General features: G+C 41.9%; 1 protein-coding gene across 1 annotated transcript; it reads left to right on the forward strand.

The window, feature by feature from the left end:
* The first annotated feature begins 800 nt into the window (after positions 1-800).
* LOC106601289 (tetraspanin-1) lies at positions 801-14,111 on the forward strand. The gene is made up of 8 exons (XM_014193390.2): positions 801-1,047; positions 6,501-6,576; positions 10,930-11,145; positions 12,134-12,208; positions 12,543-12,650; positions 12,822-12,947; positions 13,318-13,410; positions 13,600-14,111. Exons 2-8 carry the CDS (start codon positions 6,520-6,522, stop codon positions 13,657-13,659), a joined length of 735 nt encoding a protein of 244 aa, XP_014048865.1. The 5' UTR covers positions 801-1,047; positions 6,501-6,519; the 3' UTR covers positions 13,660-14,111.
* The last annotated feature ends 4,284 nt before the right edge of the window (positions 14,112-18,395 follow it).

Raw genomic sequence — 18,395 nt, forward strand, 5'->3', positions numbered from 1 at the left:
AATTACAATATAAGTGAAATAGTTTTACTTCCAATTTCTTTTAAGTATGTTCAAAAGCAGCTTTTCTGTGTTGGAATGACATCACCCTCTGAGGAAATACAAGCATTTTTTTAAACGGTCTGTTTGAGATACAAGTTTGAGGTAGGTTTTATTTAAGTGTTTTTTTTCTCCAATTTATGCTTTGGCCACAGTATAGGATGAGTCAACAATGTTATTTGGGTATGAGTTAACAGAATATTAACTTTCAAAAGTTAGATTTTCAATGGACAGTTAATTTAAGGTTAATGTTGAAAAGTAGATAGGCCATGAAATGGTCAATTCACAGAAGCTTGCGAATCCGTAAGGTTCTGTTTCAACAGGCATTGTTTCAACTGGTAGGATACTGTTTGATTGCTTATCATCCAAGGCGGTGAATTGAAAAATCAAAGATAATCTGGTTATTATAGTTTATTCCAATTTACCTCCTCCAAATTCCTCCATCACTGTCACTCTTGGGTATTTTTAAAGCTCAACCCAGATTCCTGCATGATTGTGAAAGTCTGCTTTTCATTAGAGGCTGTCATAGGAAGACTTTGGTCAACATCTGAGCAAATTTCTAAGCAAGAGAAACATTCCGACTGATGAATTATCCTATGTCTGCAAAACAATGACTTCAATGGAACTCTCAGTCAGGTTAATTAAATCGAACATTTTCTTTAAAATCCATAGATATATTCTTTCTCTGCTTCCATACCATTCATGTCTCCAAAAGCCCACTTAAATATACAGTGATGACACAGGTAAAAATGGGGACAGAAGAATGTGCTTATGCCTGTGTGTATGTAGCTGTAACATTGCTGTGACTCCCTCAGGTGGGACTTCTACTCCACAGGGAAGTGAGCTCCTTGCCTCTGAAACCTGCCTCACTCCCACCTGTTTGCCTCAGCACGCCCCCTCCCTCACTGTTTACAACCAACCTGCAGTCACCGAGAAGCACAGGAAGAGAACGAGTGAGTTTGTGTGTAGAAGAGAGAAAAACGCAGTACAGGTCACTCTCCGAGGACACAGGTAAATTAGCCAGTTTACTGACTCCCACATTCGCTCTCCATCACCCCAGTGAAGGTAAGGCCCAGACTCCCTCTCTGAGTCTCAACGAAACCTGTTGTACCACTTCACTGTAGGGTAGACTATTGTAAATGAGAATAACAAGGGTTGACTCATCTGGTTGTTGAAAATGCTCCATAGAGTAGTAATTTGATGTTGTGTTTTATATTCTCCTGTAGTCAGGTGCACTGACAATTAATTATTTGTTCGTCTCCTGAGACCTTGACTCAAGCCTGTAATTATTCCTCTCTATGACCAGGTTTCCATCCAACCGTTTTAGGCGAGTAAAGTAGATGTCGGATAAAAAAAAATGTCACAAGCCTAATGGCAACAGAACATTTTTCGGTAAACTTTCAAAATGTCGACAAAACAAAAATACGCTAGACAAGGTGAGACCTTTTTGTGTCGGTAAAATAAATGATGCGAGAAATGTAGGTGGAAACGCTTTTATGCGCAAATATTGATATAATGACCATCCTATCGAAGTAAATTTGGGAGTTAGGCGATGATTTGTAGTCCCCCACTACGATTTGTCGGGAAAGCATGAACTGTATTAGGTTACAGATTAAATCAATTATGATTAATTTAACAGGGTGGTGATAGTGAAAGGTGTTGATGCGCCTTCCCAATAAATATCGAGGGTCTTATTATGGTGACATGATAATCGATGCTTTGCTACCGTTTAAATATATATATACTGCTCAAAAAAATAATGGGAACACTTAAACAACACATCCTAGATCTGAATGAAAGAAATAATCTTATTAAATACTTTTTTCTTTACATAGTTGAATGTGCTGACAACAAAATCACACAAAAATAATCAATGGAAATCCAATTTATCAACCCATGGAGGTCTGGATTTGGAGTCACACTCAAAACTAAAGTGGAAAACCACACTACAGGCTGATCCAACTTTGATGTAATGTCCTTAAAACAAGTCAAATTGAGGCTCAGTAGTGTGTGTGGCCTCTACGTGCCTGTATGACCTCCCTACAACGCCTGGGCATGCTCCTGATGAGGTGGTGGATGGTCTCCTGAGGGATCTCCTCCCAGACCTGGACTAAAGCATCCGCCAACTCCTGGACAGTCTGTGGTGCAATGTGGCGTTGGTGGATGGAGCGAGACATGATGTCCCAGATGTGCTCAATTGGATTCAGGTCTGGGGAACGGGCGGGCCAGTCCATAGCATCAATGCCTTCCTCTTGCAGGAACTGCTGACACACTCCAGCCACATGAGGTCTAGCATTGTCTTGCATTAGGAGGAACCCAGGGCCAATTGCACCAGCATATGGTCTCACAAGGGGTCTGAGAATCATCTCGGTACCTAATGGCAGTCAGGCTACCTCTGGCGAGCACATGGAGGGCTGTGCGGCCCCCCAAAGAAATGCCACCCCACACCATGACTGACCCACCGCCAAACCGGTCATGCTGGAGGATGTTGCAGGCAGCAGAACGTTCTCCACGGCGTCTCCAGACTCTGTCACATGTGCTCAGTGTGAACATGCTTTCATCTGTGAAGAGCACAGGGCGCCAGTGGCGAATTTGCCAATCTTGGTGTTCTCTGGCAAATGCCAAACGTCCTGCACGGTGTTGGGCTGTAAGCACAACCCCCACCTGTGGACGTCGGGCCCTCATACCACCCTCATGGAGTCTGTTTCTGACCGTTTGAGCAGACACATGCACATTTGTGGCCTGCTGGAGGTCATTTTGCAGGGCTCTGGCAGTGCTTCTCCTGCTCCTCCTTGCACAAAGGTGGAGGTAGCGGTCCTGCTGCTAGGTTGTTGCCCTCCTACGGCCTCCTCCACGTCTCCTGATGTACTGGCCTGTCTCCTGGTAGCGCCTCCATGCTCTGGACACTACGCTGACAGACACAGCAAACCTTCTTGCCACAGCTCGCATTGATGTGCCATCCTGGATGAGCTGCACTACCTGAGCCACTTGTGTGGGTTGTAGACTCCGTCTCATGCTACCACTAGAGTGCAAGCACCACCAGCATTCAAAAGTGACCAAAACATCAGCCAGGAAGCATAGGAACTGAGAAGTGGTCTGTGGTTACCACCTGCAGAACCACTCCTTTATTGGGGGTGTCTTGCTAATTGCCTATAATTTCCACCTGTTGTCTATTCCATTTGCACAACAGCATGTGAAATGTATTGTCAATCAGTGTTGCTTCCTAAGTGGACAGTTTGATTTCACAGAAGTGTGATTGACTTGGAGTTACATTGTGTTGTTTAAGTGTTCCCTTTATTTTTTTGAGCAGTGTATATTTTTTAATCTCGCTCTTTTGTCCATAATAATCTCATACGTACTCTTTAGCACGTGCCAATACCAGAGTGGACACACTTACTATAGAGCCCCACAATGGAGGCGTCATAATACCCATAAAAGCTAGCGGTCAAACAGGGAAATGGTTCCAATCGTTTTTCCACCATTCTTTTTTCCCCACAGGGGATTTTTAGAAACACTTTTTTCTTGCTGTGGTACTTTATGTAGCCCAAGGCACTTTTTTGTGAGAAAACCATCAGTAGAGTTGAAAATGGGATGGAAACCGATTTTTAACTGAGAATTTAACTGCAAAATATGTTTATGTGCACTATGTTGCACACATAGCCTTTTATCTGCAGCAAAACAATTTGATGGAAACATATCTCTGCTGGGAAAATGCGCATAGTTTTTATACACATTTTCGAATATTCAAATGAAAATCTGTCGCCAATTGGATGGAAACATAGCTCATGACATGCTTTTAGATTTGTCCAGTGTTTAGAGTTTTAGCACGCTCAGCTCAGACAGAGAGTCTGACAGGGTTTGTCTCTGTGAGTGAATTACTGTGTATACTCTTTCTGACAATTATTTAGATTTGTCCTTATGGAATGGAATATTTTCATGTATTACCATTAAGCCAAAACCCCATTACTCAGGGCTCATGAGGAAACCCACCTTCAACAATGTAATTCTTCATACATTTAAAACTTTCCCATTTTGGAGTAGACTACATGTTAGGAATCTTCATTGAACCATATTAGTTAAACTGTTACATGGGATGACAGCTGACGGAGATGAAGCTTTGATAAATATGATGTATATACTTTCTTTCTTCTAGTCGTTAATTGGCATGGTTGTCAACAGACATTTGCTATCTTGATCATCATTCCAGGAAATGTTTGTCACCAGGTGTGTCCCCACCGGCTTCGTTGTGGATGAATTCATTATCCCGGTCTTCATGACTGAATACCACATTACTCCTAACATGATATCAACAAAGCTGTGCCACTCACTGTGTCATATTATTCAGCAGCTTAAAGAATACTTTCCTGAAATTCACCTGATCATTGTAGCTATTGAGTTTGTTTTTAGGTTGCTCTTGTCTAAATTATGTTCTTTACATTGGGATTGTGGGTTATTTAGCTGCTTTGTGTTTATTGCATTTTAATTTTGAAAGCATGTAAAGTCCTAAGGGCCATAGCTACTGTATATTATACTCACCTTCGTGTTGCATTTGCCTTTAAACAGGGTAAATAACAGTGTCCATTTTTTTTCAAAACATGAAAGGACCAATATTATGTGTCGACTCATTACAATACAGTGCCTTGAGGTTGTAATTCACTGTCTAGCTCAAAATGGCACTCCTCAACATTTCTGTTGGTGTCTTTGTACTGTGTGTTGATGGCTCCTGGCTGGGATGTTTTGTTAGTCATTTGCATGTGACTGTGGTTGTTAGCCTTCTGATGTATAACTATGGACTCCGCTGTTGCCTATGGCTTTGTGAAGGCAGAAGATGAGTGGCCACTTGCAGGAAAAACTCTGTGAATGAAAGAGGGAAAACCAATTCAGGATGTTACTATGCGCGCTATGGCCCCTTCATATGACTAACCTGATGCTCATGGCTAAACACTGACACAGTGATAAACATCCTGACGTTTAGCATCCATCTCTCAGTACTTGTACTGTATGCCGATGCCGTTTCACTTTCTAAGTACTCTATCTGGGACCGTATAAGATAAACACACTATTATGGATACTTTAATCATAAAATCAGAAAGAAAATGACATGTATGTCAATCAGAAACTCCTTGAGTACAGTACAAACTAGCTGTCGTTTAGTCACTCAATCACTGTTCCCATCGTATGGGGTCATATGCAGTCAGACACACTAGGGACAGACAGTCCTAAACACACATAGTGGTAAAGGGCACCACATGGGGTCATAAAACAGAGCACGATGAGATGATCCACAGATGGTGTAACTAGCAAAACGGGACAGGACATAAACCTGCTGTGTGTGTGTGTGTGTGTTGTGTGTGTGTGTGTGTGTGTGTAATGGGCTCCTGTGTTTTAATAGGCCCCTGATTGACACTGAGGGCAAGGAAGATAAAGTTCCTTACAATTTCTTTGTACAGTCTGGACAGGTGATGGACACTGTTCTCATCTGAATAGCAGACCATGTTGAACATTTTGATAGTTTTCTTGTAATTGGATGTCTTTTGCATAGAACATTTAGTGGCCCCAGGTGGAAGAGGGTTTTCAGACATCAAGTGAATTACTGTGTATACTCTTTCTGACAATTAGGCTTTGGGACTGGTCTGACTCTTGTAAAATTTTTAATCTGTTTAGGGGCCAGTTCATTTGTTTAGGGGCCCATTTAAATGAAAATACAGTGGGACATGCTGCCTTGTCGTTGCCTTTGGACTTTCCTTAATTCTAAAGCAAAGGCTCACTTAACTCTTGTTGGTGATAGGGAGGATAAGTTAAGTGGCTGGTGTTTTTCCCCACTCCTTCCTTCCTGCGTCTTACTGTAGATGACAAAGGGCTGGTTTCCTGCTAACAAGTCAGAGACAACAAACAGCATCAAGGATTGTGTAGAACTGTTAATCCGTCACCTAATTAGCCAGACATAACAACTCATTGCAAATGACACGGAACAACTCTGTGCTAAAGTAGTAGAGAAATGTTTTGTCGCTGTTGTTTGACAGAATATATATTTGCTTCCTTAGTGACTGATTGTGTCCACAAAACCATAACTGTCACCTTCCAATATCATTCAATATGAGTCAAATGTTTTTTCAGGTGTAGAAATGTTCCTGGTGTAAGTTTGCAAGATAAGATTGACCAAAACCCTCAACATACAATTTGCAAAATGTCATTGATAAATAACATAAGAAGTCCATCATTTAGCTGTTATGTTAAGATAGTACTTCCCAAATGAATTAAAGAGAACCTTTGGTCATTATGCATTCTCCTCTAAACAGGCCTATAGACAGTAGGCTACAGACATAGGCAGTAGATTTAGTTGACTTTTGACCTCTGATCTCATCTTAATGATACAGAAGTCTCATAGAAGTTCTAAACATTCTCATCATTACCATAGATGATTATTCATAACAATGTTCCCTTTCTCACCTTTTATCTTCCAGGCAGAATAATTCATCAAGAATGGGTTGCTTCGATTTTCTCAAAATCATGATGTTTGTCTTTAATGGCATCATCTTTGTAAGTTGGAGATTTTTTTCATCTTTTTGAGTAAATTATTGATGATAATAGCAACGGAGTTCAGTTAGGCTTCACAATAATGTATCTGCAGGCAATCAGAACACTCCTTATCGATCCTTATCACTTACCACTCCTTATCCTTATTCCTTGTCCCAGAAAAACTGAATCTAAATTGCAATGTGAAAAAGTTATGAGAACATGGAACAAAAGGACAGACGTTTGTTGTGTTTTTACTCCTTTTTATGACACAGACATGTCATTTTGGACCAGATAAATAAGATTGGGCACAGAGTAGAATAGTGTGATGTGCTGCAAGGTAAATGCAGCATGAATGTCAGAGAATTTGAAGGAGCTATTAAATAAAAAAAATATTTCATTTTACTGGAAAATACCTATGTAGACATAAAAAAATGATGAAAAGAGAAATGTAGAACGTATTCATACCTCTTGACTTTTTCCACATTTTGTTCTTACAGCCCGAATTACAAATGTATTAAATAAAATAAAAAATCTCACCCATTGACACACAATACCCCATAATAACAAACTGAAAACATGCTTTTAGAAATTTGACAATTTATTGAAAATGAAATACAGAAATATCTAATTTACATACACTACCATTCAAAAGTTTGGGATCACTTAGAAATGTCCTTGTATTTGAAAGAAAAGCACTTTTTTGTCCATTAAAATAACATCAAATTGATCAGAAATACTGTGTAGATGTTGTAAATTACTATTGTAGCTGGAAACGGCTGGTTTTTAATGGTATATCTACATAGGCATGCAGAGGCCCATTATCAGCAACCATCCCGCCTGTGTTCCAATGGCACGTTGTGTTAGCTAATCCAAGTTTATCATTTTAAAAGGCTAATTGATCATTAGAAACCCCTTTTTGCAATTATTTCAGCACAGCTGAAAACTGTTCTAATTTAAAGAAGCAATCAACTGGCTTTCTTTAGACTATTTGAGTATCTGGAGCATCAGCATTTATGGGTTCGATTACAGGCTCAAAATGGCCAGAAACAAATAACTTTCTTCTGAAAGTTGCCAGTTTTTTCTTGTTCTGGGAAATGAAGGCTATTTCGTGTGAGAAATTGCCAAGAATCTGAAGATCTTGTACAACGCTGTGTACTACTCCCTTCACAGAAGAAAGCGCTTTGTTCCTGGCCATTTTGAGCCTGTAATCAAACCCACAAATGCTGATGCTCCAGATACTCAACTAGTCTAAAGAAGGCCAGTTTGATAGCTTCTTTAATCAGCACAACAGTTTTCAGCTGTGCTAACATAATTGCCAAAGGGTTTTCTAATGATCAATTAGCCTTTTAAAATGATAAACTTGGAGTAGCTAACACAATGTGCCATTGGAGCACAGGAGTGATGGTTGCTGATAATTGGCCTTTGTACACCTATGTAGATATTCCATAAAAAATCTGCCGTTTCCAGCTACAATAGTCATTTATAACATTAACGTATACACTGCATTTCTGATCAATTTGATGTTATTTTAATGGACAAAAAATGTGCTTTAATTTAAAAAACAAGGACATTTCTAAGTGACCCCAAACGTTTGAACGGTAGTGTAAGTATTCACACCCCTTTGCTATGAGACTCCAAATTGAACCCAGGTGCATCCAATGTCCATTGATCATCCTTGAGAGGTCGCTACAATTTGATTGGAGTCCACCTGTGACAAATTAAATTGTTTGGACAAGATGTACAGTCGTGGCCAAAAGTTTTGGGAATGGCACAAATATTAATTTTCACAAAGTCTGCTGCCTGAGTTTGTATGATGGCAATTTGCATATACTCCAGAATGTTATGAAGAGTGATCAGATGAATTGCAATTAATTGCAAAGTCCCTCTTTGCCATGCAAATGAACTGAATCCCCCAAAAACATTTCCACTGCATTTCAGCCCTGCCACAAAAGGACCAGCTGACATCATGTCAGTGATTCTCTCGTTAACACAGGTGTGAGTGTTGACAAGGACAAGGCTGGAGATCACTCTGTCATGCTGATTGAGTTTGAATAACAGACTGGAAGCTTCAAAAGGAGGGTGGTGCTTGGAATCATTGTTCTTCCTCTATCAATCATGGTTACCTGCAAGGAAACACGTGCCGTCATCATTGCTTTGCACAAAAAGGGCTTCATAGGCAAGGATATTGCTGCCAGTAAGATTGCACCTAAATCAACCATTTATCGGATCATCAAGAACTTCAAGGAGAGCAGTTCAATTGTTGTGAAGGGGCAAGCGCTAGGACCGTCTCCTAAAGTTGATTCAGCTGTGGGATCTGGGCAACACCAGTGCAGAGCTTGCTCAGGAATGGCAGCAGGCAGGTGTGAGTGCATTTGAACGCACAGTGAGGCGAAGACTTTTGGAGGATAGCCTGGTGTCAAGAAGTGCAGCAAAGAAGCCACTTCTCTCCAGGAAAAACATCAGGGACAGACTGATATTTTGCAAAAGGTACAGGGATTGGACTGCTGAGGACTGGGTTAAAGTCATTTTCTCAGGTGAATACCCATTCCGATTGTTTGGGGCATCCGGAAAAAAGCTTATCCGGAGAAGACAAGGTGAGCGCTACCATGCCAACAGTAAAGTGTCATGCCAACAGTGAAGCATCCTGAGACCATTCATGTGTGGAGTTGCTTCTCAGCCAAGGGAGTGGGCTCACTCACAATTTTGCCTAAGAACACAGCCATGAATAAAGAATGGTACCAACACATCCTCCGAGAGCAACTTCTCCCACCCATCCAGGAACAGTTTGGTGACGAACAATGCATTTTCCAGCATGATGGAGCACCTTGCCATAAGGCAAAAGTAATAACTAAGTGGCTCGTGGAACAAAAATTCGATATTTTGGGTCCATGGCCAGGAAACTCCCCAGACCTTAATCCCATTGAGAACTTGTGGTCAATCCTCAAGAGGCGGGTGGACAAACAAAAACCCACAAATTCTGACAAACTCCAAGCATTGATTATGCAAGAATGGGCTGCCATCAGTCAGGATGTGACACAGAAGTTAATTGACAGCATGCCAGGGTGGAATGCAGAGGTCTTGAAAAAGAAGGGTCAACACTGCAAATATTGACTCTGCATTAACTTCATGTAATTGTCAAAAGCCTTTGACACTTATGAAATGCTTGTAATTATACTTCAGTATTCCATAGTAACATCTGACAAAAATATCTAAAAAGACACTGAAGCAGCAAACTTTGTGAAAATTAATATTTGTGTCATTCTCAAAACTTTTGGCCATGACTGTAGGAAGAAACACAGTTGTCTATATAAGGTCCCCCAGTTAACAGTATATGTCAGAGCATTAACCTTACCATGAAGTCCAAGGAACTCTCCGAGATAGATGCATCATCACAAAAGTCTATCTGGGGAAGGGTATAAAACAATTTCAAGACTGTTGAAAGTTTCCAAGAGCACAGTGGTCTCCATAAATATGGGACTACTCAGACTCTGCCTAGAGCTGTCTGTCCGACCAAAATGAACAACCGGGTAAGGACCTTGGTCAGGGAGGTGACCAAGAATCCAATGACCACTCTGACAGAACTACAGTGTTCCTTGGCTGAGAACCTACCAGAGGGATAAGTCTCTACAGCACTTCACCAATCTGGGCTTTATGGGAGAGTGGCCAAACAGAAGCCACTCCTGAGAAAAAGGCACATGACAGCACGCCTGGAGTGAAAGACCCTGAGATCATAAGGCAAAAGATTCTGTGTTCTGATGAGACAAAAATGTATTTATTTGGCCTGAATGCAAAGCGCTATGTCTGGAGAAAGCCAGGCACAGCTCATCACCCATCTAACACCATCTCTACCGTGAAGCATGGTGGTGGAAGCATTATGCTATGGGGATTATTTTCTGCGGCAGGGACTGGGAGACTGGTAAGGATAGAGGGAACAATGAAAGGAGCCTAATACAGGCAAATCCTTAATGAGAACCTGCTGCTTCAGATGTACAAACGACCTTAGACTGGGGTGAAGATTTACCTTCCAACAGTACCATGACCCCAAGCATACATCCAAAGCAACGCTGCGTTGAATATGAAGAATAGAATATATGAAAGTCCTAAAGTGGCCCAGCCAAAGTATTGACTCAAGTGTGTGAATACTTATGTACAGTAAATGGGATTTCTGTATGTAGATGGGTGAGGGGAAAAATCAATTTAATCCATTTTGAATTCCGGCTGTAACAAAACCAAATGTGGAATAAGTCAAGGGCCATGAATACTTTCAGAAGGCACTGTATGTGCATGTTATGTAAGACACAAAGGGCAGCAGTTGATGTGGTCTTCATTGAATTAATGGAAACCACCCAACAATGCTATGCTCTCTTCCCCCAGTTGGCGGGCGCTGCCATCCTGGGCGTGGGGATCTGGGTGAAGGTGGACAGCGGCTCGATCCTGGGGTTCCTCAAGGGTATAAAAGACGCTCCGGCGGAGATGAAACAGATCCTAAACGTGGGATACCTGTTGATTGCTGTGGGGGCAGTGCTGCTGATCGTAGGTTTCCTGGGCTGCTGTGGCGCCATGAAGGAGAGCAGGTGTATGCTACTCATGGTAGGTCACCTCAAACATGAGCTATTCAGTATACAGTGGGGGGGAAAAAGTATTTGATCCCCTGCTGATTTTGTACGTTTGCCCACTTACAAAGAAATGATCAGTCTATAATTTTAATAGTAGGTTTATTTGAACAGTGAGAGATAGAATTCCAACAAAAAAATCCTGAAAAAAATCTAATAAAAATCCGCCATTAAAGAGGAGCAACTTCATAACGACTGAAGTTGGTTATGATGCCAAACTGCAGTCGGGTCAAGACCCTGGTGAGGACGACGAGCATGCAGACGAGCTTCCCTGAGACAGTTTGTGAAGAAATCCTTTGGTTGTGCAAACCCACAGTTTCATCAGCTGTCTGGGTGGCTGGTCTTAGACAATCCCGCAGGTAAAGAAGACAGATGTGGAGGTCCTGGACTGGAGTGGTTACACGTGGTCTACGGTTGTGAGGCCGTTTGGACCTACTCCCAAATCCTCTAAAACGACGATGGAGGCGGCTTATGGTAGAGAAATGAACATTACAATCTCTGGCAACAGTTCTGGTGGACATTCCTGCAGTCAGCATGCCAATTTCATGTTCCCTCAACTTGAGACATCTGTGGCATTGTGTTGTGTGACAACTGTACATTTTTAGAGTGGCTTTTTATTGTCCACAGCACAAGGTGCACCTGTGTAATGATCATGCTGTTTAATCAGCTTCTTGATATGCCACACCTGTCAGGTGGATGGATTCTCTTGGCAAAGGAGAAATGCTTACTAACAGGGATGTAAACAAATTTGCACAAAATTTGAGCGAAATAAGCTTTTTGACATATGGAACATTTCTGGGATCTTTTTTATTTCACCTCATGAAACATGGGACCAAAACTTTACATGTTGTGTTTTATAGTTTTGTTCAGTATAATTGAAATGTGTGTAAATGCACTGTAATCGGTTTTCTCAGTCCAACCACTCAATCTCTCTTTCTTATTGTCTCCTTTTCCTCTCTTTCTAGTTCTTTCTGATTGTGTTGGTGTTGTTCATTGCAGAGGTGGCTGGAGCAGTGGTTATCCTGGTGTTTAAACCCTTGGTAAGCGTACATAGAGCCCATTCACTCTCCTCATATTGCTAAAGTGGGTTAAAGACTGTCTGTGGAGAATTTGATGAAAAGACTACAATCTTAGAAAAAAAGGTGCTATCTAAAGGGTTCTTTGGCTGTCCCTATAGGAGAACCCTTTGAAGAACCCCTTTTGGTTCGCGGTAAAACCCTTTTAGTTCCAGGTAGAACTCTTTTGGGTTCCATGAGAACCCTTTCCACAGAGGGTTCAACATAGAACCCAAAAGGGTTCTCCTATGGGGACAGCTGAAGAACCCTTTTGGAACCCTTTTTTCTAAGAGTGTGTGATTTGTGTTATGTCTTTCAGGTAGGTCAGTTGATTGAGAAACTGGGCACCAAAGTGATTCAGAACATTAAGAAGGACTATGGAGAAAATTCAGACGTCACCGCTCTCTGGAATGCTACTATGGATACGGTAGTTTACAATATCCTGCCGGCCTGTTTTAATACCTTGGAAATAAGATGTTAGGCCTACAAATAATGTCTCAAATAACATTATGTCATTTATATGCGCTTGTGTATTAGAAATCTTATTCAGTTTTGTCAACAGAATTGTTCTAATAAGATCTCTCTGTGTCCACTCTAGCTAAAGTGCTGTGGATTCTACAATTATACAGACTTCACTGACTCTCCATTTGAAAAATACACCCATCTCTATCCTCAACAGTGCTGCCACAGTGCTGTTTTCAGCTCTTGTGATGATACAAGTGCTGTATGTTAAGTTCATGTTTTAAGGATCCCTATATTTATTTTATTACGGTGATATCACTGTTATTAGTACTCCTGCGCAGTAGTATAACTGTTGATGGAACTGGCCTGAGTGTAATGGTGACGATGTACGGTGAAGTAAACGTTGTTAAACTGGAACCTAGTCATGTGTCATTTTGAGTTAACACTGTAGTCAGTGCGGGTCCAAACTTGGTACGAGCTCTGAACTCATCACCTCAACAAGTTAATCACACTCCATCCATACTCAAACTCATCAATGGAATGCCCATTTGAGAATGTAACACACTTTACAGTTGGACACCCAGTGGTTTCACCTGTCTAAATAACTGTATTACATTTGTGTGTCCCCACAGACAATCACCGGCTGCTTCCCAAAGCTTATGAAACTGATTGATGAAAACACTATTGTCATTGTGGCAGTGGCATTGGGAATCGCTGCCCTTGAGGTACTGTTGACTCCTTCCCTCCCTCTGTATATTTCAAGGTCACATTCTCTTTTGTTTTGAAATACCACAAATGTAAATGTAGACGCTTTGATGCAAATTCATCAGAAATAATGTGATGTTGTGTACAGTGGGCTTTGTTCAAAAGTTTAGCATAACCAAAGCATTTATTTACTGTTCCTGTTTCCCTAGATATTGGCGATGGTTGTCTCCATGACTTTGTACTGCATAATAGGCTCAAAGAGTGACTGACTGAAAACCAATGGAGAGAGGGTCATAGAGACATCTGCCTAGATGGCATCTCTGGACCCTCCTTAGGACAACTCTAGGGATGGACGCATAAGAATCTCTGAAATCACCAAGGCTGAAGAGAAATCTAAGGAAGCTTTGTGATAAGGAGAGGCGCCCCACCACTGAGCCAGTTTAAATTAAATCCTGTACGAGATTATTGGATATGTGAAAATGTCTATTTGTATTGAAATCTTTTATTGTATACATGTTTCACCTGAAAATGATGCTGTCTTACATTTAGATTGAAGCAATACATTGCGTCCTATGTCCATTCCACTTTGCACAGTATCATCAGGGTTTATATTAAAATAACATTATCAGTTCACTGTCAGGAAATATGTGCCACTTTTTATAATTTTATTAATTGATTTTCTACAGATGCTACATGCTCTGGAGAATGAATAAAAAGTTTGCAACTTGCAACGCTCTGAAAATAAGTTTAATTGATTTATTGCATTGTAACTATTGTATAAAGGCAATGTTTTTAAAATACGTTTAACTCACATTTTGGTATCAAAGGCACACATCTTTCCTAGTCCAAGTTCTCTCTAAAATAGTTCAATCTGTGTGGTGTCCATCTGCTGTTGAAAATTCTTTCTTTAGTGTCTTCAGAAAGGATGCAAAACGGAGATTCACCACAACAGAGTTACTAAACCCAGAGGCGCAACATCGCGAGACTTCCGGGAATTGCTTGCAAAACAGACAACCGACCAGGCCGGGGTTTGTGGTTTAAAAAGTTAATGAGAGAAGTGAAATATAAGGGCACAACGTAGATTCGAGGCAATGTCTTAACCTCTCTAGGGTAGGGGGCAGTATTTTCACAGCCAGATGAAAAACGTACCCAAATTAAACGGCCTACTACTCGGGCCCAGGAACTAGAATATGCATATTATTAGTAGATTTGGATAGAAAACCCTCTGATGTTTCTAAAACTGTTTGAATGATGTCTGTGAGTATAATATAACTCATATGGCAGGCAAAAACCTGAGAAGAATCTAACCAGGAAGTGAGAATTCTGGTGCTTGTAGTCCTTTCAAGTCATTGCCTATCGAACACACAGTGACTTAGGGTTCATTTTGCACTTCCTAAGGCTTCCACTAGATGTCAACAGTCTTTAGAAAGTTGTTTGAGGCGTCTATGATGAACAGAGAGCGAACAGAGGAAGTTGGAAGTTGATGACTCAGGAAGGTACTGGCGTTCAGTGGCGCGCATTCACGTGAGAGTTAGCTGTGTTCCAAAACGTTTTTCAAGACATTGCAATCGTCCGGTTGGAATATTATTGAAGTTCTAAGTGATAAAGGCCCTAAAGATTGATGCTATACAACGTTTGACATGTTTGAACGAAGGTAAATATAACTTTTTTTACTTTTCGTCGTGACATTTTCCACACGCTTCCTACACTTGGAGTAGTTTACTGAACGCGCTAACAACAAGGAGCTATTTGGACATAAATTATGGACTTTATAGAACAAAGCAACATTTATTGTGGACCTGGGTGTCTTGTTTTGTACAAAATAATAAAACGCAGTACTACCGGATATTTCTTAACATAACTCTTTATTAGCTAGCTACAACTGGCATGTTCACCTATCTCCAACCATGATCAACTGACCATGACCTAACCATCTGGGTGGTCTTAACCAATCATAGCACAGTATGATACGCGGTAAAATGCATCCAATTATAATTCAGTATGTTTACACATATGAATATTACATCCCCCTTCTTTTAAACAAAATAAAATGTTTACATATTCTAAGCGTTTCTTTTGAAAACATGCTCTGCAGTTTGAACTCAAGGTAAGTAACCATTTATATTGCATACTACACCAACTGAATCAACAGACTCTGAACCAATGATCCAACATACTGTTACTTTCCGAACAAGGGATTCTCAGCAACTCAGCTTTCACAGTAGAAATTACATTTTAACATTTCAACAAATACAATACCAAAGCATTTCAAGTGAACTTTCAATAACAAGTTTACAGTCGAACTCTTTCAGGGCAGCGATTCGCCTACACCCTTTGACATTTCACAGGTCTAGGATAGCTCTGTGCTTGACCTCTCTTCCTGACCTTGTGTGATATGATGCTGAGCATGCTTCTGTGTCAGTCAACAGCTCTTGTGGTGTTGCAGGTAAGTATGGTGTATGTTGTGCTGTGTGTGTGTTTAGTCCATCACGTTCTCTTTCAGGGGAACAGTTCATCTCATCAGTGTGTTGTTCTTTTGTGTTCAGTAAGTGATGACGATTGCGGCGGTACACCGCTCCTTCTGCGGTGCGGACATGATATGAGCGTTCAGTGTCAGCTGGCTGGATGACGACTGCTGGCTTCCAGAGGCCATGCTCCTGGATTCTAACTGACTCTCCGTCGATCAGTGGTGGCAGTGGTCCAGCTGACCTGTCGTAGTATCGCTTTTGTTGTTGTTGTCTCTGTGCACGTTTTTCATGCATTTCCTTGTAGCTGACGACCTCAGGTTGCAGCTGCTGGTTGGTGCTGGGAAGGATTGAGCGAAGTCTGCGGCTCATCAACAGCTGGGCTGGTGATTTGAAGTTGTCAACTGGAGTGTTGCGGTATTCAAGGAGACTGAGGTAGGGGTCTCTCTTGTCTGCTTTTGCTTTGTCCATGAGTGATTTAGCAATCTGCACAGATTTTTCAGCAAGGCCATTACTTTGAGGGTAATGTGGGCTTGTGGTGACATGTGTAAACTCCCATGCTTTTGTGAAGGATTCAAACTCATTTGATTTGTAACAGGGCCCATTGTCAGATATTTAAGTCTCTACAATGCCATGCCTGGCAAAGGCTGCTTTCAGCTTGTGTATCACAGCTGCAGATGTGGTGCTGTGAAGCTTGTCGAGTTAGAAGTATCTGCTGTAGTAGTCCACTGTTACGATGTAGTCCTCGTTGTTCCAGGTGAACAGATCGGTTGCCACGACCTGCCAGGGTCGGTCTGGGATACAGTGAGGTAACATTTGGTGTTTGAGGGGCGTCGTTCAAGACAGATGGCGCATCTACCAACAATGTCCTCTATTTGTTTGCACATTCCAGGCCAAAACATAATGTCCCGTGCTCTCTGTTTGCACTTTTCCATGCCCATGTGTCCAGCATGGATCTTTGTCAAAATCTCTTCTCTGAGACTGGTAGGAATAATGATTTTCTCTCCTTTGAAAATGATTCCGTTGATCTGTGATAGTTCATCACGATGGTTCCAGAATTCTGAGACGCTCTGAGGGCATTTTCTCCTCTCCTCAGGCCATCCATCCTGTATGACTTTCCTCAGTTGTGTGAGTTGAGAGTCCTTTTCTGTTTCTGCTTGGATCTCCTTCAATTTTGTGTCACTACATGGTAAGTTGCTGTACACTGTGTACTTGCATGTCCATGCCTTCACTGAGGCTGCTGTCCTTGTAGGTAAGAAACTTCCTGGAGAGTGTGTCTGCGACAGGGATGTCTTTGCCTGGACGGTGAGTGATTGTGAAGTCGTATTTTTGTATTTGAAGGATCATTCTCTGTAGCCTTGGCGGGGCTGCGGCTAGTGGTTTCCTCATAATTGACTCGAGGGGCTTGTGGTCGGATTCCACAATGACTTGTCGTCCATATATGTACTGATGGAAACGTTTACATCAGAACAGAATGGCATAGAGCTCCTTTTCGATTTGAGCGTAGTTGATTTCACAGTCTGTGAGAGATTTGGAAGCGTAGCCGATGGGCTTTCCTTCTTGTAGTAGCACTGCACCTAGTCCATACTTCGATGCTTCCACTTGGAGTCTGAGCTCTTTGTTGGGGTCGTAGTAGGCAAGGATTGGTCCTGGTTCTCTCGTGATCAAGTCTTTCACATTCTGGAAAGCAATGTCGTGTTGCTTGTCCCAGAGAAACTCACTGAACTGCTTTAGCAGTTCACGCAGGGGTGCATTAGCATTAGAGAGGCTGGGTGCGAATTTGGATAAGTAGTTGACCATGCCAGGCACTGTTTCCAGCTCTGCACGGTTCTTTGGTGGCTCCATTTCTTTTATGGCTGAGATCTTCTGTGGATCTGGCTTGATTCCATTTGCTGTGAGAAGATGTCCGAAGTAGCTGACCTCTGTAGCGCCGACTGTGCTCTTCTCGGGGTTGAGCCGGACTCCTCTCTCGCGGGACCTTTGCAGCATCGCGCGGAGGTTTCTGTCATGCTCCTCTTTGGTTCGACCATAGACAAGGATGTCGTCCACAATTGCCACAACTCCGTCAAGGCCTTCGTACACTTCGTCGATCTTTCGCTGAAACTTGTCTTTGGCTGAGATAATCCCAAAAGGCAGGCGACGGAACCTGTAGCGTCCAAACGTGTGTTGAATGTTGTGAGCTTAGATGACTCTTCTGTGAGCTTGATAGCCCAGTAGCCTGATCTAGCGTCCATGACACTGAAGTAGTGTGCTCCCGCTAGCTTGTGTGTGATACCATCTAGCGTCGGTAAAGGATAATGGGGGCGTTTGATTGCCTTGACCCAAGAGACTTGAACAAGGCTTACTCGGAGCTTGCCTGTGCGTGGTTTCTCCACCACCACTAACGCGTTTACCCAATCAGTTGGTTCTGTAACCTTGGTGACTATGTCAGATTGCTCCATGCTCTCCAACTCTTTCTTCAGACGGGCACGGAGAGCAAGGGGAATCTTTCTCGGTGGGGAGACCACAGGGGTTGCGTCTGGGTCAAGGTGAATGGTACA

Source organism: Salmo salar, chromosome ssa06 (assembly GCF_905237065.1).
Source record: "Salmo salar chromosome ssa06, Ssal_v3.1, whole genome shotgun sequence".
In the NCBI taxonomy this organism is placed as follows: domain Eukaryota; kingdom Metazoa; phylum Chordata; class Actinopteri; order Salmoniformes; family Salmonidae; genus Salmo; species Salmo salar.

Bases quoted from the DNA above. Each gene is read 5' to 3' on its own strand.
- LOC106601289 (XM_014193390.2), top strand. From the start codon at position 6,520: ATGGGTTGCTTCGATTTTCTCAAAATCATGATGTTTGTCTTTAATGGC. The intron at 12,651-12,821 runs GTAGTTTACAAT...TGTCCACTCTAG, and splicing joins GGAATGCTACTATGGATACG to CTAAAGTGCTGTGGATTCTA. The intron at 12,948-13,317 runs GTATGTTAAGTT...GTGTCCCCACAG, and splicing joins CTTGTGATGATACAAGTGCT to ACAATCACCGGCTGCTTCCC.